Genomic DNA, 23,157 nt, shown 5'->3' with positions numbered 1-23,157 from the left:
TAGGACAATTAGATATACGAACATAAGAAATGCTAGATGAAAAAAGACCAAGGTCCATCTAGTTAGTCTTCCACCTTCCTGGCAGTCGCATGTTACAATGGTTGAGGCCTTCCACCTTCCTGGGGTCGCATTCTCACAATGCTTCTGAGAAGATCAGTTTAATCGTTCAGCGGGTTCTTCCTTCTGCAGTAGATACCTGGTTAGTATAAAAAATTAACATGTTAAGAAGTTAGTGAATAACAGTCAAATGATGGTGCCAGGAGAACAATGTTTTCTGTTGCGTGACAGTTCAATCATTTCCATACACCTTACAACCTACTTGCATAACCTGTCTAACTGTGAACTAGTGATTCCTTGCCAATTTATTATTCTAAAAGAATGAAGTAATATTAATTTATTTAAATTTTCAGCCATTTTAGTTCACATAAATGTTGCCATTCGTTTTCCTTATTGTTGTAATCCAACTGTGCAGGTCTTCAGAAAAAAATAAATCAGCTTCTCACCCAAGGGGCTAAGTTACATGGGGTTATAATTCCCCGGGTACCTTGACTAAGTGACCACTTTTTGTGTGAGCCTAGCAGTGAGTGTTGAGAGGGTATACAATACTACTTAAAGTAACATATACACCAAAAATATTGAACTGCTCTCAATGAGCTAATCTGTCCCGTTAGTAAATGGGCTACAAATCTTAGTTCATCTGAATTAGATTTTATTTAGCTTTTTTTGGATTTTTCTCCTGACACTCGGATAGCTTGTGGTGACTGAGTTTCATCCCTGTACACCTACAGTTTGGGATGAACACCAAAGAATGAAAGCAGTTATGGCTGACTGGCATGTTAATTAGTAAGTACCCCAGCCATTGCCCTTATCTTAATCCTTACCCTAACAGTAAATGGCCAGCCTGACCCGCACCCAGCCCTGCAACCTAACCCTAAAGAACAAACACGCAAAAATCAATCAATGTTAATTAAACAACCAAAAGCCCAACTAAAACCTGTTTTAACCTCTCTTCCAATACAAGAACCAAAATTATGCAAAATATAAAACCAGGGCGTCCAAGTCAAACAAAACCCCAAATAAGTAAAAAATAATCCACTAGGAAATCTCCAATAAGCAAAATCCCCATAACAGGGAGTGTAAATTGTAAACACCAAACATGGAGACTAATTTTTAAATGTTGGGAATCAAGGAAGAAACACCACCGTAACAGCCCAACTCCAACCACTGGAGATATTGGAAACACAAAGTTGTGTTTTAAGACCATCTGAAACTTCCAACCCTAGTCCTTACTCTCCTGATCCCCAAAGGTTTCAGCATGAACATATTAAAATGCCGATAGAACATATCTCAGAAATATAAAACTTGTCAAACAACCCCAATACCACTGGCATCTCTCACACAATCCACTAATGAACCCAATGTGAAATGCCACACTGGGCGTTAGTTGTATGACAACTTACACGCATAAAACATGGCATTTCATTATGTGTCAATTGGCAAATAAAGATCAATGAGAGTTTTGAAAACAGCAACAATATATTGTTACTTGGAAAATATTTGTATTTTGCAGAACCAGAATAACCGGGACATTCATTCATACCTAGAAGCCATTCTGGCTCAAAGTACTTCCAAGCTTAGTCACCATAGAAAAAGATGAAAGTTTGACGTAAATTCCCACATTTTCAAAAAGTAAACTACAGATGTAACATTTCTTCATTTCTCAAACCATATTGGTTCGTGCTTTAATAAATTAACTTTTCAAATGCTCCCTAAGTGACAATATACTATATAAATGTAGTAGTCCACAGTTAGTTGATTTGTGTAAATTCAGGCTTTACACAGGATAACCTGAAGAGGTGGAAGAGCGAGGTACCGGCAACAAGTTTATTGTTTGATATATATTTACTTAGAATGTACTTCAGGTATTCAGATCTTTACCAAAGAAGAGATAAAAGATCAACAAGTTTATTATTCGGTATCCTGGTATTGTGAAGTATATTTCCTTATAATCTACTTCAGTTATTTTGTTGAAGTTACCCTCACGTTATAGCTTGGTACGCACGTTGGGTGCAAACTTTCCTTATAAAAGTAACGCTGCATACTGTGTGGTGAGTAAAAGGCAAATAATTAATTCAGTTTAACTTCACTCCAGTGATAAGCACAGACACGATGGCCCGAATGGTCTCCTTCTGTGCTGTAATATTCTACGATTCTATGAAAACATCAAACCAAACAGCACGTCTGTCAGAGCTAAATGTTTTTTAATGATGGGCATCTTCACTCACTGAAAAGCACCACTTTTTATTTCATGGTTAAATGGGTACAGGTGTCCATTTAAAGGCAATGGATGCTGTATTGAATCACTTAAAGCAAAATCGAATAAATAAATATATGGTTGGTAACAGAATTGGGTATTCTAGGCATAGGTAGATTGAGATATTCCATGGGATGCAATGGATTCTGTGCTTCTGGGTGGGGAAGAGTATTGTCCACAGGAGGAAGGGTGTGTGTGGGAAAGGATGACTATCCTGGAGATTTTACTTTCTTATATTTTGGCATCAGGGAATATCTATGCAATACTTTCCCCAGGATCTAGAGTGGGTGTTAATCTATGGGTGCATGTGGTTTCTGTAAGGAACAGTCTTAAAACTGTCGTTTCCTTTGCATGGTGGATGGGAACCTAGCTGCTGGCCCTCTGCCATGTTTTAAAGGCAGTTCTGCAGATGAAAGTTGGTTTTGGTGATTTTGGTCTGTTTCTGAGATCAGAACCATGGTGTACCACTGAGTTGCATTTCTTTGTTGTCTTTAATTTAATGGCTCCTGCGGCAGAGAGAATGGCAAAAATGTGTGTGACATTGTTTCCACTGCTATGTGTGTGCCTGCTGACAGCACCAGTCAAGAATATACCTAAAAGAGTCATCCTCATGCCTTCTTCTGCTAAGCCCATGCTGCAGTGTATCCTGAACTTTCTTTGTTCTACAATTAACATTTTTTTTTTTTTTGGATTCCGTGAGAACTGTGCAGGAACCAGAATCAGTTGGGAATATTTACATGTTTGTTAAGTGAAACTGTCCAGCCAACTTGCTGTTTTGCATGAATGGAATTAACTCCCCGAACTAGTACTGGTGCTTTGTATTCAGCCTTCCTGCTTACCCTGTTATAAATGGGTGTTGTTGCAACTTGCCCTGCTATAGGAAGGGAAAAGACCCATAAAGCCATTTTTTATTCACAAAGTAAAAATTTCAGTATGTTTCAGTTTTATTCACAATCTGTATTTTCTGTACATTATCATTCATTTTACAGCAGGTAGATTTTGGGATGTATGACTGCGCAGTACGTATGATCCAGAAGCAAAATACTTGAAATACAGTATATTCTATTCTTCCTCCTGCTTCAGGTTGGCTTTTGTGCAGACACATTTGTGAAATCTCGGGTTCTACCATATTGGATGTTTTTTGCTCAGAGCTTCAGGAGTGTTCCTTTGCCCCCAGTCAAGCTCCTTCATTTAGTGATTTGCCTTTGTTCTGATATTTTGATTTTTATTCAGAAGAAAATTAAGAAATATTTTAATTGAAGAATGTTTTTATTCTGTTTGAAAGGCCTGTGTTTTGTTTTACCTGTTTACACACTGTTACAGAACTCTGTAATTAGCTTCAGCACTTTCTTTATTCTTTTCCTTTGATAATTTTATTTAAAATATGAAAGTGGATTTGGATGCTTGTATCAGCATCTGGGAGAGGAAGAAAGAGGATTTACTGCCCTCAGTTGTGTGAGAAAACACAGTAGCAACTGAAGCATTCATTTTAGGATTCAGTAATTCTCAGCAATATTTCAACTGATATTATTTTACGCTCCTTGCCACTTGCTGCTGCAAGGAATGTAAAATCTCAAATCCATCCACCAATTTCCAATCATCCAGCCATTGCTGTTCAATAGCAGCATCAGTTAGACAGATGGATATATATCGGTCAAGCACTGCACAGCAGTATAGATACTGTACATGGTTAGATCATTGGGCTGTCTTCAGGGTGATGTGGTTACTGTACGGAGATTTGGGATTTCTGGTTTGAAATGAACTAGTCCACAGATACCCAAGACTGCTGAAGCTCCTTTCTGTGCTTTGCAATCACAGACAGAAACAGCCTGCAAATTAACACTGGAATTTGGTGTTTGTTTTTAGCAAGAAGATGCTCTGTTTGCAGCCATGCCACCTCTGTGTCCTATTGGAAGTCATGCAAAGGTGCAGAGCCCTAAACCAGTGACTGGAGGATTGGGTGCCTTCACCAAGGTGAGTATTGGAAATAATTGGGTTCAGATCTTATGGTCTTCCACTGGAGTTGTTGGCCACTTGAAACTGTAGCAGGTATATGGAAACCTTGGTCTCTATGGGTTGCCTTATTCTGTTCATTTTTAACTCATGCTAAATTGGGAGGTGGTGACGAATTTGGTGTGTAACACGTTCTGCTACATTTTTGTTAAAACACCTGCTCAATGTGGTTTCACCATTACAGTGGTGATCGTTTTACATTCTGTCTATTGCAGAATACTCTCTTTCCCCTTCATACACTAACACACATGTGCTTTATTAATTCTGGTTTAATTAGGGATAGTGGGGAATGGGTATCAATTTGTGATTTAATCTGGGAACTTGATTTTATCCTTTAACCAGGGCTCGTGCCATGGTTTATAAACTTTATGATGTCACTCACTGTCTAACACATGCAGTTGTTTGCAGTTTGACGCACACAGTCTGACACAAGCAGTCACTCGCAGTCTGACGCACACAGCTATTCATAATTTGTACGCTTTGTAAAGTGGCTTTGAGCTATATTTCCAACTTGGGAATTAGATGGCTATTTATGAAAGGAAAATATTTAGTTTCTGATTTTGCGTCTGCTGTGTTCTAACCTGATGCCGAAAATATATTTTGGCGAGCTTGAATATTTAGCATTCTGAACATTGTAATATTGTAAACTCATTTTTGAAAGAGAAATAGTCATTTTTCATTTCTCTGATTCAAAATTACATTTTAGCCTAAGCAACCAGCTTGTGGTTTTGCTTATATAGGCAGACATAGCTGCTTTTGCTATTATGTGGAGTCCTGTAGCATATTGGTTAGATCGTTCGCCTTGCAAGCAAGAGGACCTGTGTTTCTCTGTAAGGTGGCAGGTCCCATAGCTGAAGTCTCAGATTGCAAAACTGAGAAATACCTCTTACAAGGCAGAGGTTTTTAAAACTGTTTGTAGTTTGCCTAAGTAAATAGTACTTTGAAATTAAAATGCTCTCCATACTACCTTTCTCCTTGAAGTGAATAGCTGTTTTAATGCAGAATCAGAATACTTGAATAGATGCCATGACCTTTGCTCTACCACAATGACTGTATCTTTTGCCCTGTATCCTTTAATACCCTGTATGTTAGGTCAGGGTATTAAGGGATATGGGGCAAGGGCGGGTAATTGGACTTGAGGTACAAATCAGCCATGATCTTATAGAATGGTGCAACTGGCTCGAGGGGCTGAATAGGTTACTCTGTTTCTATGTTTCTATGTTTTCAAATATTTATGTTCTGAATGACAGGTTCTCTCCTCAGTGATTTAAATATATTTAGATGATCAGAAAATATTGTAAGCTAAAATTGTAAACAGAGAGGATGTTGAGCATTGTGGCCTTTCTTAGGGGCAAATTGTGCTGTTTGATGCCCATATAATTGTCCTATTAAATTTACAGCCATGAACATGAATAAATTCCAATTAATACACACTGGCCTGCAACAGGCAGTCTTGTTGTTTGATTGTTGTTGCTGGGGAATGCATTTGTATCATAAACTCATTTCTGCTGATATCACTAAGCAAGGGTGACGTTCGTTCTTCAGGCCCTAACTTTTCAGTCTCAGTTGTACAATGGTGAGATACTGGACAAAGGCAGGGAACAGATTGAAGAGTTGGGTCCTAGGGATTGCTCAAGTGCAACTACTACCACAGGGTGTTAGAACAGTGTAAGGGTGGTTGTCAGCAGCATGTGTGCCCTTCCTGTTCTTCCATCGCCCACAAATATACAGTCAATTCACTTTACAGTGTGTTCTGTGAAGCGCTTTGGGACGTCCTCCCGACGTGAAAAGCGCTATATCAAATGCAAGGATTATTATTATTATATGTGAATCTAGGAGATCTGAGAAAGCAGATAAAATACTGTACAGAGCAGGAAGGTGATTGGCAAAAAATGGAATGTAAAGCTCTCTAGCCATTTACTGTATTATTTACAGGGAGTTATTTCTTAGTAAAATTGTTTTCTTTCATTAGTCGATATAGTTGCATTTGTTCTAATTTTACAATCTTATCTTACGATTTGCGGATTGAATTTATGGAAGTAATGAAAATTATTGTGAAAATTGCTGTATAGAACAAATTCAAAAAATCTTTACATTTAATATAGCGCCTTTTATATCTGGAGGATATCTTAACGTGCTTCACAGGATTCACTGTAAAGGATCGTGACTGTATATTTGTAGGCAAACATGGCAGCTAATTTGCAAACAGCAATTTCCCACAAGCAACCATGAACTGAATAACAAATTTCTATCCGGAGGAACTGGTGGCTAGGACATGGGAAGAACCTCCCTTCTCTTTTTGTTTGGTGCCATGGGATCTTTAATACCTAAACAGGCAGAATGGACTTCAGACATCCAAAGGTTAATGCCTCCAATAATGCAGAACATCCCTAGCACTGTATTGGTGTATCAGGCAAGACTGTGAATTTAAAGTCCCAACGTGGGGCTTGAATCTCAACTTTCTGTCTTGGAGTTGACAAGTAGATAATTTCTTCCAGATAGATGTTTCTCTTCTGCTTCTGGACATGTCTCGAAGACATGAAAAGTGCTGTATCAAATGCAAGGATTATTATTATTATATTACAACAATAGATAGTGTTTATGGCCAGATGTCACAAGCGGGTTGCCAATGCACAGTGAGTATTCTGGTTCCTGCTGAGCGTAACTGTACAGGAATGCACCTGCCAAATATTTACAGGTGCCACTGCCTTTGGAAGAAAAGGCAAGTGTTTGTGACCAGGGTCATCAGAACACTGTCAGTTGGAGCAGTGTTCAGTGTATCAATACTCCTACCTGCTTGCACAACATTGTATGAAAGGGGTTGATGTTTCAGTATCGAGCTTGTGGCCAGCTTTCTTAACCTTCGGAAATGCTTCAGTACATTTTAAAAAGCCAAGTAAAGGTCAGGCTTGTGTCAATCACTGTAAACCTTGCTCAGTGTAAGTCTTAGTAGCTCCCCCTCCAAATAATCAGACTAGTTCCTGGAACAGGAATTGTGTTGGGCAATCCAGCTGCTGCGTATCCTACATTGTAAACGATGCCTGCAGTATGTTTAGATCTGAGTTTTTCCTTTTGAAAGAGATATCATCAGTAATGTGCTGGCATTGATGCACCTTCATTTTTGTACCCTCATGCTTTCCTGTTTCTAAACGTGGCTGACTTTTCCAATGATGTGCGGAAATCTGGCATGTTCACACCATTTAAAAGTCAAAACAGTCACATGCAATTGTTTTAAAAAATCTTTGCCTTTGATATAGTACCTTTCAGATTGGGAGAACAACTCAAAGCATTTCATATAATGCAGCAGCCAATTTGCACACAGGAATGTCTGATGAACAGCCATGAAGTAATTAATCAGTTTTATTTGGGGGGATTGTTGAGCAGGACACCAGTGGAAACTTCCTTCTCTTTTCGAGTAGTGCCATGGGATGTTTAACAACAAGTTGCATTTATGTAGTGCCCTTCACACAGAATAGCGTCTCAAAGTGCTTAATGGTGGTGGAGCTTAACACCCACATGAACAGGTAGAAGGAGAATGTTTAACATCAAAGGATAGTAATAATAAACCTTGCATTTGAGATAGCACCTTATCACATCTTTGAGACTTCTCAAAGCACTTCACAGAATATACTGTAAAGTGAATTGACTGTACATTTTAGTAACAACAACAACAACTTGGATTTATATAGCGCCCTCCACGCCAGACGGCATCTCAGAGAGCTTCACAGTAACGGACCCCGGGGCCGAGCCAGGGGGAGGGGGAGGAAGGTGACCAAAGGCGCGGTCGAAAAGAAAGGTCTTCAGCAGAGACCTGAAAATAGGAAGGGAGGGAGTGAGGCAAAGGGAGTGAGGAAGGGATTTCCAGAGCCTCGGGGCATAGTGGCTGAAGGTACGGCCGCCGAGGATGGAGCGGAGGATTCGGGGGAGGAAGAGGAGGCCAGGCCCGGAGGAACGAAGTATCTACAACAGTGCAGCCTCCCCCGGCACTACATTGCCTGTGTTCAAAATCCTGACGTGGGGTATGAACTCACAATCTTCTGATTCAGAAGCGAGTGTGCTACCAACTGAGCCAGGCTGACCACATCATTTTTTTTTGATTGAGAAAATTGGAAGGGAAATTCAACATAAACACACAGGGTTAATATGTGTTTGTGCTGTATAGTCAGTCACAAGACAAGCCACGTGGAGGCTTTGTGCAGTGCTGTGGGGTTCAGAGCTCCATCTTGTGGCAGAGAACATTGCAAAATGGGCCCAAGTACGTCATGAGTTTCATGGAACAATGAAATGATTAAAAACCTTTCTGTCATTTTTTGTCTGACCCTTAAAACCGAGCTGCACCTTTTTTTATGTGACAGCTGCATTGGCTGTCACATAGGGTCACCCTGTCTAGTTTGAGGTTTACATTTTTATGCGAAGTTACTTTCTGGATGGAGCAAGGTTACTTTGCCTTTGTTTTAACAAAAAGTAATGAGCTGAGCTTGCCTCTCACTGTGCCTTACACTTGATTCTATAATTCACCAGCTTCCAGTTACTGGAACAAACCCTGTGGTAATACGGGACCTCAGAAGGGAAGGAGGCTGATTAGCACTGTAGTGATGCAAATCAGTAACGAATAAAAAATCTAATTTGGTATACCACCTTTCACATTGGGAGAACATCTCAAAGCGCTTAACAGGAGGTTCTGTGAAGTGTAGCGACTATGTTGTGTGAGCGCACTGTTTTTCAATCTCTTGGGTAACAAGTGTTTTGTTGGAAACGTGTTGTTATGTTTTTACATTAATAGGGCAGTTTTTGACTTGGAGTTTCTTACTAAAATGAGCACAATAACTTTGTGGGCCACACCCCCAATTGTCATTACAACAAACACTAATCTATTAGTTGCCCAACGTCATGCCAGAAAGTGTAAGTATCATCTCCTCAGGGAGCTGTCTCAGAATTTCCGATTCATCTTCCATCCCCATGAAGCCCAGCCGTTCCATGGCTCTTCTCAATTCACTTCTCAATTCAATGGCCTTGGTCAGAAAGAAGCCCATCTCAGACCAACTCACTTTACCAACATAAATAGAAATTGCTTTTTAGGTCCTGTGTGGGTACCAATGTACACCTTGTTTCGCCCATAAAATGTATAGTAAATTCACTTTACAGTATAATCTGTGAAGTGCTTCAAGATGTCTCAATGACGTGACAAGGCACTATATCCAATGCAAGGATTATTATTATTATTCAAGCCACGAAAGTGAAAGTTCTTCCAAAATGACCAAGCTTTCACTAGATTTTTAAAAAGTGTTCCTGATGGCAGCTTTTTCAGCCAAGCATAGCACACTTGCTGAATCTTAACCTGCTCAGAGATGTCTGAATTAGGTCAACCTGTTGTATGATTTATTTGCAGTTGAGAATGCAGTGAGTTGAATAAATCAGAGGTAGTTTATTCCAGCTAATCTTCCAGTGGCAATTGGGGGTGCCGTGGAGTGATTATAATGTGGAACGTATTTCAGTGACTGCTTTGAAGATCTGTTATTGTAACAATTAAACTGCCTCACCTGACTGACTGCCTTTCTGTTGAAAATGATTTATGTTCAGCCTCCAGTAAAACTTGACATTGTAATTTTTGCTGAACTCCAGTTTAACCGGGGTTGTCTCTTCTACAATGAGTGCCTCACAGGTTTCCTGACCCCCTTCCACTAAATTCAGGAAGCAAGATGAAGTTGCGTTTGTACTACTTCCTTGTTCCTCATTTACTCCGTTGGTTGAAACGCACCGTACAGACTTTACTGAGATCATAAATTTGAAGTGACTGAAATAAATTCCACATTATACCAGCTCTACGCCACCCCAATGAGCCCTCACTGTTTATTGTGGGGTAATAGTTGTGCGCACTCCCCAGTGTTGATCGAGTGCCTTGAGTGTTGGTTATATGCTCCCGCTGGTTGCCTGCTCACAGTAACATAAAAAGTGCCAGTTGAGAGATGATACATCTGGCAGCGTTTCAATAACAGAAACTCTGATGGGCCTTGCAAAATGGGTCCATAATTACTATTGACATTTATGCTTGGTAAAAGCCAAGGGCATAACCTTGTGCTTAAAGGGAATCGATGAATTATAAAACAGGAGTGAGATTGGTGTCACTGATAATGCAAAAGAGAAAAATAAGACTTGAGGGAAAGTATACCGTGAAACTGTACTTAATATTCAGGAGGTGTGCAGAGGAAAAATTCTACTTAGAGTAAAGGGATTTTTTACATCTTTTTGAAAAAGCAATGCTTTATTTCACAGTAATTGTAGTGTGAATATCTTTGCAAATCTATGTTGTGCCGAATTCATTGACTTGTGACTTTCTTTTTAAAAAGAAAATGCGTGTACAGAGATTTTACAGATAGCTATATAGAGATTACAAAATCCTGACCTGAATTTAATTAATAGTTAAACGCAAGAAGCCAACAGTTGTCTGAACCATCAGATTACAATTACCTGGAATATTCTGTAAATGAAGTAAGCAAGTAGACCCTCTGTATCTGTCACTGATTTTGCCAGTGTCTGTAAAATGTGATCCCATGGCTAGTGCATTATAGTATAATTTCTTAGACAGCAAGGGTTTGCCAGTCTGCACAGCTCAATATTTTTTTCCCTACAAATCCAAGGCATGATGGCATTAATCTCCAAAAATGACTATTATGGTCTAATGAATCTGTTATGTTCAAATGAGAATTAATGAAAGGTTGTGGTGCACAGTGGATTTTTTCAGCTCAGACTTAGAACAGCATAAAATATGCAGAGAACCATCACTTTGATCATCAGTAACTGAACAGCAGGAGTTGAATTTACTCTTGGAACTTTTTTTTTAAAAATTACATCATCGACAAATCAACATCTACTTATGTAAACGCAGTAAACGTTTTGGGATGACTTATTTGCTAGAATTTGGAATGATTGGGGAGTGATGCAGTGATGGGTGGAGTGATGCAGTGATGGGTGGAGTGATGCAGTGATGGGGGGAGTGATGCAGTGATGGGTGGAGTGATGCAGTGATGGGGGGAGTGATGCAGTGATGGGGGGAGTGATGCAGTGATTGGGGGAGTGATGCAGTGATGGGGGGAGTGATGCCGTGATGGCGGGAGTGATGCAGTGATGGGGGCTTTTCCTGAGATGTGTTGCAGTGCAGTTAAATTGTGAATAATGCAGGCTTGTTTCTGGCTGCTTTTTGTAGGTCATCATCAAACAAGAACCTAGTGAAGCAGCCCCACAGCAGACAGGGGTCACATCTGTGAACGCTCAGCAGGCAGTGCAACAGTTTGTTACCATGAAAGGTGGGCAGATGATTGCTGTCTCCCCCCAGAAGCAGGCCAGCGCGACAGGAGCAACGACACCAACCAAGGTACAACAGCCCAGAGGTGCCAATGAAGAGCCAAAACACTGCCAACCGTCAGAAAATAGATCAACATTGGTGTATTCATTTTTGGCTGGGTGTGAACTCAATAATAACAAACAAATTCTGTATTTTCTATATTATTCATAGGAGTAGATAACAAGACCTTTGATGTAAGGAGGGGGAAGAGTGTGTAGAATAGCGCATTTAGAGCAATTATTTAGTGTAAAATAAATAGCCAACACAAATAGTGGTAACTATGTAGCAGGTTTAATATTTACCGCTTCTACTTTAATTCAGCTTACTTGGACTGCTGGGCTGAGTAATTGATCCAAGGTAGTTATTCTCAATATAATGAGCACTCCCTGTTTAAAATCTGAGATGTTCATGACCAGGGAGGAAAGGGATATGAAAATGATTGATAATTGGTTCTTATTTAATACTGTAAAAATGCTGGCACTTATGACAAATGCCAAAAAAAATGCATAAAACTATTTTGTTAAATGCTGAGGTTAGCCATTGCCTTTTCGATTCATTGGCACCAACGTTTTTCATGTGGCGATAGCAATGTGTAAAGCCCAACTTTTCTTCTTTAACTGCAGGTGGTTGGGATCCCAGTGGGTTCTACCTTGCAGCCACTGGTGAAGCAGTCAGTGGCGTTGAGTAGCGGACAGATAATTGTAGCCAAGCCTGGCTCTGGAGTGGCCAGATCAGCTGGACAGAAACAGATGTTGGCTCAGGGGGTGGCAAAGGCTGTGGTTAGTGGGACCAGTGGAACTATGGTTGGTCAGCCAGCACAGGCAATTACCAAGGCCCAAGGTTCATCTGCCATCCAGAAATCGGGAACTCAAGGCTCAGGTAGGGAGAGATGTCTTTGTGAATTATACTTTAGTGAATTTACCAACTGTATCTGTGCTCACAGAGCTTATTTTGGTTGGGTTTCATGCTGAAAATCTATAATTGGTCATCATCAGGGCAATAGCTTTCTGATCCGAGAGGGGATTGATAAACCAGTTAAGATATAAACATAGGCTTGTAACTGATGCCTTTTTGCTCCTAGTTGTACTCTCATTGGTGCTCCATTTACTGCTGTTCTGCCAAAGAATCATTTATATCATTTGATAACATTTTGCTCCTTTTTGTTCCATCTCATTTCTGTGTATTTATAAAAAAATGAAAATCAAGTGAGCAATGAGCATCACAATTTCTACACTATTTTATTAGTTCATTTATTTCTTTATTTTTATCCTTTATTTTTTCCTAGTTTCATGCCTTTCCTCCAGCTCTGCTAATAGGCTTGTTTTCAAGTACTTGTCTGTCTCCCTCTTAAAACACACAAATTGATTCTTGACAACCCACTGTGTGAAGAATGATCTCTCGAGCAAACCACATAGCGGCACTGTGTTCAGCCACTGGAGGTTGTATTGCCGAAAATGTACATCCAATTATTTAGAATCAATCCACAATACAATGCAGTGTGGTGGTTGGTGTTAAAATCCTATCTATATTCCGTGACAAAGATAATATATAAATAATATGCAATGTCATATTTATCCTTTGTGTAAAGAGAACAAAACTAATGATGGCAGTTTATGGACTGACTCAAGGATTAGTGTGTGTTTCTTATGGAGGTTCTGCTGATTTTATTGGGTCTGCTTTGCATTCTCTAAATAAGTTATGTTTCTTTATGCTGCTTCATGCTTTATAAAACATAAGCAATACTTCTGCCAACTGCAACCTTTGCCTCTGGACAAACAGTTGCTGTTTACGTGATCTATTTGAAGGATGACTTGGGAGGACAGGCTGACACTCAGAGCATCTCTATTTTTAGCCCTTAAATTGTTTTCAAAGCTTATCCAGTCTAGATAATGATCAAATCAATCCAGTTTAGTCGGAAGCTAGATTTACTGGCTGCTGGGTACTCTTCACACTTTTGAGTCAAACTATTATTTATTCTGCATCTCAAATTTGGCAGTGTTCTGTTTTATTCAAAGTATACCTTTTTTAAAAAAATGCAAGTGATCTTTGTGTGGGGCTTTGAATATTCTATCTTGCCAAAAAGAGAATTGCTTCAGTCTCCAAGGATTGTGTTCCCGTCCACAGTACTGATTGTGGCAGTCTCAGGGTTAATTACCAGCCACTTTTAGACTGTTGACATAGTGTTGTGTTTCCTGTATTCTACAGTATACAGTCTGTGAAGGAGTGGGACTGGATTTAGGCCTAGGGAGGGCTGCTGCTGACGTATATGTAGTTACAGCTCAGAGACTGTGCGTAGCACATCCTGCACTTCATTCACTCCACAATAGGCAAGGTGACTTTCTGAAATAGTCCTGTCTGAAACCTTATTGTGTTGACTATAAGAAGAGTTTGTAATGCAGTTCTTCTGTTGCAGGAAACCTTACTATGCTTTTGTTTAAGACAGCAAGGTGTATCACGCCACTCACTGCAGTTGTATCATATCAGTCAGTGGTTTCCTGCCAGTCAATACCTCTAACCTGTAATTCTAGAAATCGTGCCCATAGTTTTCAGGTCTCCCGGATCCAATTTATCTACACGATCATTTACGTTTATGAATTGTAAGAGAGATCCCAGCACAGAGCCTGGGGTGCCACTATCCTTGCCAATTCAAGAAACATATTTACATTCCCACATTTCATTTCTGTACTTCAGCCAACTCCCATTCTTGCCGCCACTTTACCTTTAATATCCCAGGCCCCAATCTTCATAACAAGAGTTTTGTAAAATCACTTTTTGAAACTCCATGTATAGTAAATCTGGTATGTTTCTTCCGACGTGAAAGGCACTATGCAAATGTAATTTTATACTGTATTCTTCCCTTGTTTACAGTATCCTTAAAAAAATGACTCATAGGTTACGTGGGAATTGCCTTTATTAATAATAATAATAATCCTTGCATTTGATATAGCGCTTTTCACGTCAGGAGGACGTCCCAAAGCACTTCACAGAACACACTGTAAAGTGAATTGACTGTATATTTGTGGGCGAACGCGGCAGCCAATTGCGCACAGCAATGTCCCACAAACACTCGTAGATTGAAACTGACCAATTTAATTACTGTTTTTTTTTGTTTTTTGGAAGGATTATTATTAGGCTCTGTGTAGAGTAAGGAAACTTGCCCAAGGTTTCGCCCTCTGCCTGGAATTGAACTCAGGTCTCTCACTTGCAAAGCGAATGCGCTAACCACTGAGCCACAGGACTCCACAAATCCAATGATCACTGCCCCTTGTTTGCCCATATCGTTCTATGTTTTAACTAATGTTATCCCTTTAGCGAAGTGTATTTGACTGGCCTATAGTTACCTGGCATATATCTGTAACGTTTTAGCACAATTTTTGTTCCAGGCCTCCTGACCAACAGCAATTGTTCTCATGTTCTGAAAACACTGTGTTTAGTGCGTTAAATTGTTTCTCATACGTAATTGCCATATCATTGGCAGCCTTACCCCGCACTACAGTTAGGGTGGAGGGGTCTGTTTATGAATGCGTGTGCGTAACATACTCAATTGTTGTGCCGCAACAGAAGTTATTATAATAATAATAATACTTGCATTTGATATAGCGCTTTTCACGTCCTCCTGACGTGAAAGACACTCTATAAATGAAATCTTGTTGTTGTTATTGTTGTTGTCTCAAAGCGCTTCATAGAATATGCTGTAAACTGAATTGACCGTATATTTGTGGGCAAAATGCTGCAGCCAATTGTGCACAGTAGTGTCCCACAAACAGTCGTGGATTGAAAATGACCAATTTAGTATCGTTTTTGTTTTGGAGGGATTATTGTTAGGTGTGTGGAGTAAGGAAATTTGCCCAAGGTTTCGCCCTGCCTGGAATTGAACCCAGGTCTCTCACTTGCAAGGTGAGTGCTCTAACCACTGAGCTACAGGACTCCACACTCTCAAGTTCTGGCAACTCTCCAGAGTGCAGTGCTGTTTGACACAGCTGTAAAGCTTAACATAGTACATTTAGAGCCACATTGGCAGATAATAATAGATTATTCTAAATAGAAGCATAAACCTCAAACAGGATAAGGCAACTGAACTCATAGCTCGCTCCTTTCATGGATTATGTTGAATCTGTCCTAGACTTTGATTTAAGGGAAAGTGTTTCTCTGCTCCTAAACCTCCATTCTTCAAGTATAGCTGGTTGGTTTCCCCAAGTAGGTCGCAGAAGCACAGAATCAGTATGTTTATGAGACACGTACTCACCTTTGTCTACACGTGTAGCTATGACTATCAAAGGAGTTAGCTGACATAACAGTAGTTGCTTTTCTTGTACATGTGTCCCACTTATCCTACTTAGCCACTTCTTTGTGGGGAGAAAAAGTCTTTAAATCTTATTGTCTTGAAATTTTATTATTTAAGTCCCAAGTTCTATATTCACAGTCTTGGCTGATTATCTTTGACAACCACATTATTGATGGGGTTGAGGAAGAACCTGGAGAATCTCAGTCCTCCAGTGAGTTCAGCGAATCTCTCCTTATATAATAGAGCCATATGTCCAAGACATCTTGGTTCTCCTGCTCTGAATCTCTGCATTGCACCAATGTTCCTTTTTAGGTTTGCTTTGATTCACCACTCTGCTCCTTAGATTCCTGTCAATTCCTTCTGGGGTGGAGGTCTGAGAACAGAAATTCATATCAGGATGCAGCTCACGTTCCTGATGTTAAGCTGCTATGAAATCTTCATAACTAGGATCAGGAGAAGCATTCTTTTCCTCCACCCTCTGTATATGAGTTGGGACAGGAAGAGAGGGTGGATAGAAGTAACTCAGCACTTGAGTGCTTGAAAGCCTCAGAAAAGCACTCAACAGTCAGATAAATGACCAGAGTCCTCTTGCAAATGGCGAGGCAGTCATCTGCCAAGTGGACCTTTCTGTTGTTGTGCAACTATTGTAGAAACCTTTGGAGATCATTGCATCCCCTATCTCTGGAAGTGAAAAGCTGATTTATTTCCCCCTGCTTCCTCATACCCCGGTGGTGACACATCGACAAGAGCAGACATGCAGCCCAGGTGGGGCTCATTGCACAGAGTTCCGTAAGTGGCTGAAAAATACTGCCTCATGACACTCATTATTTTGCAGTCTTTTCTGGGTACATATCGAAACTGGTTCCATCTCTTTGTTGTGCTAGGAGCCTGTGTAAGTTCAGGACAAGAAGAATGTACATCACTTCACAGGCATTGTCACCACTTGTAAATGTCATTTTTATCTTTGACTCCACTGTTTGTCAGCAGTCTGTGGAGGTCATTACAGCCAGATCCCACTCCCATCTCCATCAACAAGCACATACACACATTCCACCAAAGATCACTTGATTTAACAACAAATTACACTTGTATAGCACCCTTCATGTCAGAAAGGAGTCCCAGGGCGCTGCACAGTCAGGATTTTTTGGACCCAAGTTGGGGTCAGGAGAGGTGGAAAGCAGTACCCACCATTGTTCAATACTTTGGAATAAAATCAAGTCAGGTCTGTTCACAAACACAGCAAGGGTTTCAGGTTGTACACAAGATTTGTCTTCCCTGGCCCAGGGTACTGAGGCAACTGTAGTACCTTTGACTCTCCGAACACAGCACAAACATCCTATTCTGAATAAACTCCCTGAGGGAGGGAAAGGTTTTTATTTTAGTGTTGCTCCTTAGCTTGTTTTCCAGTATAATGTAAAGGTCATGAAACGTTCAGTCCTGGTGCAGTCTCTGGAGGTAAACACATTTCAGCATGGCTGTGATTGGGCTGGTGGGTTGGCAAAGTGTTGATGTGCTTGTTGGCATTGCGCCAGTCACAAGATGCAGAGCATGTTGAACTTGTCCATCTGCTAGATTGTTCAGTTCCTGGTCAATGCCATAAGCATAGGAAGACAAGTGTATTACCAGCTGTAACTTCCCTTTAGTAAATTGTGCCCTCTGGTGAATATAACTCTTCATAGCATGAAGAGATACATATGAAAGCCATGGAACTGAATAGCTGCCTTCAGCACGTTCTCAAATGTCAAGGGACACATCAACGAGTGCAGAGCCACTTCAACTCACCTAAAGTAGGATTGGCTTGTTATTGCACACCCACATTTCATGCAGTTGGAGTGCAGAACATGACAACATTTTTACACTTCAGGGTACATCAGTTGGTCACGTAATAGATCAGTAGTGCACCAATTAAGTCAGTTCGCAAAATCATTTGTTTGATATCCCATGATCCTGTTTTTCACAAAGGAGAAAGACAGTGAACTGGTTAGTTGACGGTGTTTGATTGAGAACTCTACTTTGGCAAAGATTAATAATGAATTAGATCTGTCTAATTACTACATGCAAGTTACTACATCTGGCAAAGGCAAATTCTACATATTGAAATGCTTTGTCAAAATGCGCGTACATACAATGTTGCTTATGCAGTAGGACAAAAAAAAATCTTCAACCAAAATCTGGTTAAAGTCTTGGTATATTAAAAACTTTGTGCCTTGTATTATATTGTTCCTAATCTTGTATTCCCACAAAATACTGGATACCTGAAGAATATTAATTGAAAATGAGCTTGCCCATATGGAAAGGCTGTATTTAATTCACTGTAACATGATCCAACTGACTGGGTCAACAGCTGTTAAAGGAGAAAGGTCCCCAAGCCATAAAGCCTGTTACAGTATCAGAATGGTTTTATGTTAGACGCTAGTCAAGGATTGACAGGCTCTCCTGATCAGGAGAGTTCTGAACTGCGTAGACATACTTTCAATACATCTTTGGACAATATATGTTCAAAGAATTTCTTTAGTTCCATAATGCTTCAGCCTCAGAGATGTATTGGAGAATAATGCCTCATATATAGATGATCAGGAATGGGTTATGGACTGGATTCTAATCAATGGTTTTAGATCAATGGTCTATTATGTATGTCTGGGTGTACATATACTGTAATTGATATCTTACAGTAAGTTACAGGCAGAATCTAATAACTAATTATGAATGGGTTACATTAAACAATAATGGATCTAGGGAATGTTTAGAAGACAGCCATTTATTTCACTGAAGTTTAAGATGGCATAGACCTTGGGAGCAAAGTTTGAGTGAACCATGGTTTGACCTTAATCCTTAAGTAAGATCTCGGCCTTGAAATCTCCCCTATGTTCGCTACTGTAGTGATTTGTACCCTGCAGTTATTCTTTGCTTCTTCTTACCCATTCACAGTTATCTTCGTGGGCAGTGATAACTGTGCAGACTTTCTGTGTGATGGCGTCAAAGTTGTAAGATAAATAATTGAGACGTTATTGCTGTATTTGGAGTTGTTGCTTTTATACATGATCTGATATGTATGTTTCAGAGCCAACACTGTTATCTGTATAAGTACTGTAACATGTGGGTAGTATTTGTGACAAAATCACTCAGATCATGTATTCATACAATGTTGATGACTGAAATCTTCTTTTTCAATCCCAGCAAACACAAAAATCTCATTGCACTTTGTACTGACTTGTAACATTAATGTTTTATGTCATAACTGAGTATACAAAATATTTGCTATATGAAATGTGCAAAGATTATCAATCTCGAGCCTGACTTATTTTCAATCCTCAGTTATGGCTACGTTGCAGCTTCCAGCCACTAACCTGGCAAACTTGGCCAACTTGCCACCAGGCACCAAACTCTACCTGACCACCAATAGCAAGAATCCTTCCGGCAAAGGCAAACTGCTCCTGATACCCCAGGGGGCTATTCTGAGGGCTGCCAATCCAGCAAGTAAGTTCCAGATTTGGCCAAAGAGGCCCTTTTGTATCTCAGTCAACCTCACAGAAAGCCAGGAGCAACCAAGAAACTCAAAGCTGCTTTATTCATTTCATCCTCTATTTTCAGGGGCCTATCAATTATATGCCATAGTGAAATGATATCCATTGGAAAAGTCATTCATCCCACTGGAAAAGCAGCAGGCAAGGGTTAAATCTCCTGTATTACGACACTAGGTTAAACCTCCTGTCTCAAGCTGGTTTAAACTCCTGTGTTAATAGACTAGGATTAAACTTCCTATGTTAGTGTTAGCTCAGGAGGTAACAAAAGGAGGTAAAAGGAGTTGTAAGATTTAGTCACTATGTAAAATGTAAAATATTCTTCACATTGCTTATTCAGTGCACTGTGGTAGGTATTGTCAGACCAACACCTGTCAGGCATTTCTTCTCCACTGCTACTTTCTATAGCAGCTAGATTGCAAATGCTGCAAAGATCGTAAATTGGAGATTTATGTTTGTAGGAGCAATTTATCGACTTGTTGTTCCCATTGGGAAATGTAAAACATCCAAACTGATCCAAAAAGATAAAACTGATTGAATTAAAAGCAAATTTTCTCCTGTTCAATGTGCCCCTCCTGAAGCTGATGACTGATTCTGGGATTCACTTCTTTTCCAATCAAAACTCAACCACGCGAATGGAGATCAGGAACACTTTGCTTATAAAATAATTAAAACCAAAATGCTTCCACTAGTAACTATTGTACACATGCATCACTCACCAAGAGTGATTGATTTAATCCTGTTACATGTGGACATTAACCATGTAAATAAGAACATAAGAAATAGGAGCAGGAGTAGGCCATTCGGCCCCTCAAGCCTGCCCCGTCATTTAATAAGATCATGGCTGATCCTCTAACCTCATTCCATTTGCCCGCCCTATCCCCATATCCCTTGATCCCTTTAGTTTTTAAAAATTTATTGATGCTGTACAGTACAATGCAATGCAGTAAACTGCAGGAACATCTTCCAATGTCAGTTAAAGTGCCATCCTGAGATTGGCACTAAAGGATCTCTGGTAATGATGGGATTACGTTTTCACTGTCTCAATGCTTCTCTCTTTGTTGGTTGAGATTAAATTTGTGATATTCCTATGTCAGGTCAACAGGTGCAGGGCACATCCACCAGTACAGGTGCTGGGACTCAGGGTGCTGTTGTTGGTAGCTTGCCTCAGCAACTATGTTATACGTCATACATCCTCAAGCAGACGCCACAGGTCAGTGCTGTCACCTCTTGCTCAATCTCTGCAATTTATTTTATTTATTGCTTTCAAATATTGTACAGTCAGCGATTGATTTGTTCACGGATAGGTTTTTGATGCTTTTCTCCCCCCCATTGAATGAGTTTCTATCCACTGTTTTTGGATTCTGTTGCTGAACCCAATTCATGATCTCACTTGGTGGTTATTCCTGGTTTAGCTGATCTCAAATGGGTAGCAGTTGAGTTACAATTGGTCTAAGCAACCCTGAACTGGGACAGTACTAAGGAAAATCAGCCAAGGTTCCCAGTCCTCATTGGAATCTAGTGACCCTCTGAAGATTGTGGATACTGAGTGATATTGAATTGTTTGTGTTTGAATTGTTTTTCTGACGACAGATATTGATTTTTCAGGGTACTTTTTTAGTTGGTCAGCCAGTGCCTCAGGCCTCTGTGAAGCAAAGTGCTGCTGGTTCCATTGTCCCCAGTGTATCATTACAGGGGTCATCATCCACAGCCACACCACAGCAGCCAGTCCGAGTGTCTGCAAGCCAGAAAGCAGTCCTCACACAGGTAAACGCCATCTTCTGTTAAAGCTTAAAGCTTTATTACTTGTTTAACAGGGGAAAGGACACACAGGAGACCAGGGCTACATTGATTAGATGAACTTGAAGCTTGGACAAAAGCTGAATAGTCAGTATCCTCAGAAGAACATAAACTGTTGCCCTGTTAGCCTAGCAACAGGAATGTTGCAACATCTGATAGGATATCAGACCTACTATATTACCAGGCTAATCCCTAGTGTTAATAGGAACAACAACAACAACAACAAGATTCCATTTATTGAGCGCCTTTCACGTCAGGAGGACGTCCCAAGGCGCTGTACAGTTGGGTCAGGACCCGAGCAAGGGGGAAATGGTCAGGGTGAGGGGAGGGAAGGGAGGGAGCAAGGGGGGGTAGAGAGTCGAGAGGGGAGCTGAAGGCACGGTCAAAAAGATATAAGGCCTTGACAAGACACATCTCAGAGTTGTATAAGATACTTAATGGGATAAAGTAAACTGAGAACAATACTTTCAGATATGTAAGGTCTTTGGCGAGATCAATCCAGTGGAGTTGCATTCAATTCCATTTTCAAGGTTTAATAATCTGGCATTTGATAGATTGAATTGAAAGAAGCATAAGGTGGAAAAGTTCCATCTGAGGGGAAGTGAATTCTGCAGGAAACTGTTCCAAGCATGAGAGAGATTAATAACATGAAGGAAATAGCTCAGGAATTGGAGCTGGGGTTTATTATGAATAATTGTAACCTTTCGAATGTGACCCCAGTGAAGAGGTGTCCAGAAGCAAAGATGGAAAAGAGCTTGGGGTGATTATTGACTATTTGGCTGATTAACTAACTAATGTGAAACTGTTATTGTCAAGTCTAGTCACGTATTGGGATGCATCAAACAAGTCACTTCAACCTTCAGACAGCCAGTATGTCTACAGTGGTGGTTATAAATATACAGAACAGGAACACAGCACTGCCATTCATCTGCTTGCCCTAAAGTAAAAATAATCTTCTTATCTCTCATACCCCTTAACCAATATGTTTGCCAAACAGTCCTTTAATCCTGCTTGAATTTGCTGAAACAACCTGTCTAAACTGCTTGCCTCTGGTGTTGTCTATTCCACATATTTATATCTATGTGCAGAGGAATTAAATATGAACCATCTGTGAATAACCTTCCGTTTTCTGATCTTGAATCCTTGCCCCTTGTTTTACATGCAAGTGGGATTTTTATGTCTTTCTCATCATACAAAAGTAAATCATTACAAAATGCATTTATTGCTTATTTAACTAAACCTTACATTTAAAATATTACTTATAATTATTTAAAAGTTTAAATGCTAACTAATTAAAATAACGGCAGTAGCCTCACTGAGTAGCAAGACTTGAATGTTGCCCCATGTGGCTGCAGTGCACAAGGTGTCCTGCTGGTAGCACTGCTGACTTGGGAACAGTTGATATATTTAGTTTTGCCAGGAGAGACACTGCAGCCTGAATTCAAGACGCATTTCTACTTTCAAAAGCTCCTAACTTTGTTTTCTTTCCAGCTCCCACTTTGCTTGAAAGGTTTATTTTTACAGCTAAAGAAAAGCTGATGATTGATTGATGGAGTCACAATCATAGATGTGGTCAAGTCAATCCCTAGATAAACATTTTGCATGTAAACCGGGTCATGGGAGACAGAAATTTACCAACAATTTCCTTTGAATGATTGTATCCAGACAAGTGAATCCTCCAGAACTGCTTAAAGGCTAAGTTTATATGGATCACAAGTGAAGCCACATTTAGTATATTGTGTGCAGTTTTGGTCTCTGAGAAGAGTACCAAAGATGATTCTGTATTAAAAATGAAAAGAGTATCACAGAACTAAATTTGTTTTAATACAAAAAAAAATTTGAAGTTCATTTTTTTAAAATGCCAGCAGAAGCCAGTAGCTTA

General features: G+C 40.0%; 1 protein-coding gene across 4 annotated transcripts in view; it reads left to right on the top strand.

Moving 5' to 3' along the window:
• Positions 1–23,157, top strand: part of yeats2 (YEATS domain containing 2) — a 52,966-nt gene that overhangs the window by 16,909 nt on the left and 12,900 nt on the right. For all 4 annotated transcript variants that reach the window (XM_042339113.1, XM_042339111.1, XM_042339112.1 and 1 more), the window contains 6 exons: positions 4,181–4,288; positions 11,532–11,699; positions 12,293–12,548; positions 19,270–19,431; positions 20,573–20,688; positions 21,084–21,242. In XM_042339113.1, the coding sequence (XP_042195047.1) occupies positions 4,181–4,288; positions 11,532–11,699; positions 12,293–12,548; positions 19,270–19,431; positions 20,573–20,688; positions 21,084–21,242 (969 nt within the window). The remainder of the gene's footprint in view (positions 1–4,180; positions 4,289–11,531; positions 11,700–12,292; positions 12,549–19,269; positions 19,432–20,572; positions 20,689–21,083; positions 21,243–23,157) is intronic.

Source organism: Callorhinchus milii, unplaced genomic scaffold (assembly GCF_018977255.1).
Source record: "Callorhinchus milii isolate IMCB2004 unplaced genomic scaffold, IMCB_Cmil_1.0 Scaffold11, whole genome shotgun sequence".
NCBI classification, from domain to species: domain Eukaryota; kingdom Metazoa; phylum Chordata; class Chondrichthyes; order Chimaeriformes; family Callorhinchidae; genus Callorhinchus; species Callorhinchus milii.
This window is presented reverse-complemented; position numbering and strand designations above follow the sequence as displayed.